The 4,335-nt window shown below is 33.0% G+C and overlaps 1 protein-coding gene across 1 annotated transcript; it reads left to right on the forward strand.

Moving 5' to 3' along the window:
* Positions 1 to 943: 943 nt before the first annotated feature.
* Positions 944 to 2,329, forward strand: LOC130441745 (facilitated trehalose transporter Tret1-like). Its single transcript, XM_056775529.1, has one exon. The coding sequence runs from the start codon at positions 944 to 946 to the stop codon at positions 2,327 to 2,329; it is 1,386 nt and encodes a 461-aa protein (XP_056631507.1).
* Positions 2,330 to 4,335: the final 2,006 nt, after the last annotated feature.

Genomic DNA, 4,335 nt, shown 5'->3' on the forward strand with positions numbered 1-4,335 from the left:
TAGTAAGCTGCGCCGCTGATTTTCTTTTTAAACTGACACATTCAAAGACATCCTGCTGATCTGGCCTTTTATAATCTTGACTTGTATCTATTACAAAAATTACGTTGCATAATTGTCATATGATCGGTCAATTGTTATATATTTGATGGAGATAAGGAAGGACGTGGCGCCTTTTAAAAACCCATTCCTCATTTTGGTTAGAAAAAGTCAAACTTGTGAATATTTTTGAAAGACCCATGAAATTGGCGAAAATATTCCATAGAAATTAATCGAGATAATGGGAAACATTTTATACATAATTCGCATTGTTCGTTTTAATTTTTTAGTTGAACGTGTGAGAACTCATTTATTAAATTGGCGATCACGATAACTCGTATTTTATTTAAAATTTTCCGAAACCCGGTCGAAATAAGTACACGGAGTCGGTGACGATAACATCACAAAGTGTTCAAAATAAATAAACCGAGAACACTATCGTCTTCATTGCATCTTTAAAGGAGAAACAATAGCAAAATGGTTGCATAGATAATTTGTTGGTGAGTGAGCAACCGCTTTATGGCGTAAAAAAACTTCATCCCGACAGGTTCGGTTTAACAGTTCAAGTAATTTGATATCAATCTACCAATTAGCTGTTTACTGGTTGAGGCCTGGAATAAATAACGGTATTTAAAGAGGAATGTGAAAGTACAGGATTTTACGCAAAAATTTCACTGTACATTTGACTATAATGTCACATTTGCTTGATAACCATTGAAATCGAGAAATCGATATGAATAAGTACATATATACTGACCAATTGTAGATAAAACGAGAAAAAAAGATGAAAGTAAAATAGTTTATCTGGATTGTTAGAAAGCGATATTCAATTTGACATAAATATTATTCAGTTGACAGTGACACTAACATTTGTATTGATGTTAATATTAAGGTTCGAAGAAATAACATGTCCGAAAACTCAAATAAAGCTAAAATTTTACCTCAATACATAGCGTCAATATGTATTTGTTTGGGAGCGTTGGGTATGGGTACAGTCTTGGGATGGTCTTCCAATATAACACAAGAACTACTAACAGGAGAGCTTAACGGAATAAAAATGGGAACACACGAATTAGGATGGGTAGGTAGTTGTTGTACCATTGGAGCTATGATAATGTGTTTTCCAGCTGGATTTATAGCAGATCACATAGGAAGGAAACCGACGTGTTTACTAACAGCTTTTCCGTTTGTTTTTGGATGGCTGTTAATACTTTTTGCGCAGAATGTTTACATGCTGTACGCTGGAAGAATTATAACTGGAGCTTCCGGAGGCTCATTTGTAGTGCTTGCCCCAATATATACAACGGAAATAGCACAGATCCACCATAGAGGAGCTTTGGGATCTTTCATGCAATATCTACTTGTTATTGGAATATTTTACAGCAATCTTTTCGGTTGGATACTTAGTATGTATGCCTTCAACGTTGTAAATACGATTATACCAATAATATTTGCTGTCCTTTTTTTCTTCCAACCCGAAACGCCGTTTTATTATATCCAAAAAGGTAACAATGAAAAGGCCGCACAAAGTTTCGCGCGCTTACGCGGTAAAAACTATGACTACAAAGAAGAATTAGATGCAATGATCAAAGAAATAGAAAATAGAAGACAATATCAAGATTTTAAAGTTGCTATCAAGGCCAAATCGGCGAAGAAATCTACCATAATTTGTTTCAGTTTAATGTTTTTCCAGCAAATGTCCGGTGTGAATGCCGTACTTTTTTATGCAAAGCACATCTTAATGCAATCCGAAACACATATTGATGTACGTTACGGTGTTGTTGGTATTGGAATTATCAGCTTAATATCCATAACGATTGGCGTCTGGACCACTGATTATTTTGGTAGAACAATTCTTCTTATGGCTTCCTCAGCGGGATGTTCTCTATCAACGTTCCTTCTTGGTTTTTATTTCACCATTAAAGACCGTATTAGTGAAGACGCCATTAAACCTTACGGATTATGGCCCATCATATGCGTCCTCTGTTTTGTGTTCTCTTTTCAATTGGGTTTAGGAAGTCTACCATGGTTGGCTTGTTCCGAAATATTTTCTCCCGAATTGAAAGCAAAGTTAGGCGCTCCCGCCGGCTCCTTTAATTACCTCACAGCTTTTATTGTAACCAAATGTTTTTATCCCGTTTCTGAAAATTTGGGAGTGGATATAGCTTTTTATATATTTGCGTTCGTGTCATTGATCGCTTGCCTTTTCACTCTACTTATTATACCAGAAACTAAACATAAAACTTTCGAGGAAACAATACCGGAACTGGAAAAATTTTGGAAATATTTCTAGAATAATGTAATTATATACGAGTATATATTTTAATACATTATTATTGTATTCAGTATTTTATTTTGTTCCAATAACCTAATTGGTTAACTACGAGTACCTAAAAATAAAAAATAAACTATAAATAATATAAAGGTTGATTGATATTTTTCAATTCTATTGCCAATATTATGTAAATATCTCGTATAAATAAAACTATGATGTTTCACGTGTAATGTATGTTTTAATGTTCGCCTTTGGTTAGTTTTGTGTGTTAATAATCTAGTGGCGGATACCAAGGTAAGAATGGACTTGTAAATTATTTACATTCGACTGGGAACAAGCCGACGATTTATGGGTATTTCTTACACGAACATTACTAGATCTCAGTCAATACCCTATGCATCTCGAAAAAATTATAAAATGAAGCTAGTTTTTTAGAAAAAAAATATCGTAACTTGTACTTGGATTGTAGAGTTTCATTATTTATCATCGAATAATAGAAAAGTGTTTTTTACCAGTATCTAGACAGTTCCAACGGCAGTTGTTTGTTTTCTCTTTTTAAAAATATTCGCCCCGTGAGAAAGACTTTCGTGCCGTTTTCATGGGGGTTGAATCAATAGCAGCAAACTTTTGCAAACAAGCGTTCTCAGCACGAAAATCTGATAAAATACCGCCTCAAACCCTTTTCGGTGATACCAGCAAAATTTAAGCACCCTCATCAACATCTCTTTATTTAAAGAACGTAGCAATGAATGCAAGTTCATATTTATTGAATAATAATAGCTTTTGTTACTATGAAGTTTCATATGACGTGAATTTATTATTAATTAGGAAGTAAATCAAAGTAAAAGTAAAAATCATTTGCCTTTTTTCTTCTGATAAATCCTGTGTACATATTATTAATATGAGGTTTTGTGTATGAATACCTAACCAATTTCTTTCTTTTCCCTTATGCAGTATGTAACTGTTTTGATTGGTGAGTCGGCAAGAGTATAAATAAAGAATGTAATCGCCGAAGATGTTTGCATATCTTTATGAGACGAGGTAATGGTGTGTGTTCGAACTTTTACGACATATTTATTTTTTAGTAACCGCTAAAGTGGGCAGATATAAAGACGTGAATTCGTCAATTGTATCTATATTACTAGTGTCACGTCTACTTCTTATTTAAACAGGTCTGGTTTTTGTAATTGTGAATTTTTTTATGTGAACAAAAAACAATCATCTTCGATACTTGTTTATCTATGTAACCCAAGAACACAGCGAGTGGCTAGCTAGAATAATTATTGTCTTATAGAAAACTCAATTTGTAGGCTTAATTTCAAAGATTTGTTAAATTCACTGTAAGAAATATTGTGGAATTTTGTGTACGAGGTTTCATCTTGGCTTCCTAAAGTTTACTCCGGTTTCTTAAGCATCTAGACAAACTAATAATTGCCAATTTCGAGAGTAGATAGGCATTCATGGTTAATATGAAAGAAATCTATTATAGTTTAGGTATACAAATGTTATCATGTTATTAATGACCCGTATTATTTCAGTATCATAAAAATTACCTGAAAAATATGATATGGCTCCGTTTATGTTTAGGAAGATATTGTTGAAAAAAATCTTCTGAGATTTTGAACAGATTTGTTTCTTTAATCCGGACACTATCTCATTTTGATCACATTTATCATGCGATTGTGTTCGTGTATCCAAATCTAATCCTACTTCGAACGGAAGTTACCTACGTATCTTATATTTATTTAACTCTTCAACAAAGAGAATGTTGCTGTCTAGAATTGGATTATCTTGCGAAAATCATCCAGCTCAGAGTTTTGCTTCTTTTGTTTATTTTGTTGAATTAATAACTAGAACGATTTTGATGAAGAACCGATGCAGAAAACTTTTATTTGCAAATGATATTGTTATACAGAGATTGGACAGATTACTCTTAAAGTATATAATTATACATTGAGAATATTTTATTGCTTTAGCTTCAAGAAATACAATTTGCATACCAAAAGTTAGGTCATAATGTTTCA

The sequence above is a fragment of the Diorhabda sublineata genome, chromosome 3 (genome assembly GCF_026230105.1).
Source record: "Diorhabda sublineata isolate icDioSubl1.1 chromosome 3, icDioSubl1.1, whole genome shotgun sequence".
Taxonomy (NCBI): Eukaryota; Metazoa; Arthropoda; class Insecta; order Coleoptera; family Chrysomelidae; genus Diorhabda; species Diorhabda sublineata.

Excerpts from the sequence above, each read along its gene's own strand:
- LOC130441745 (XM_056775529.1), top strand. The coding sequence starts at position 944 with ATGTCCGAAAACTCAAATAAAGCTAAAATTTTACCTCAATACATAGCG.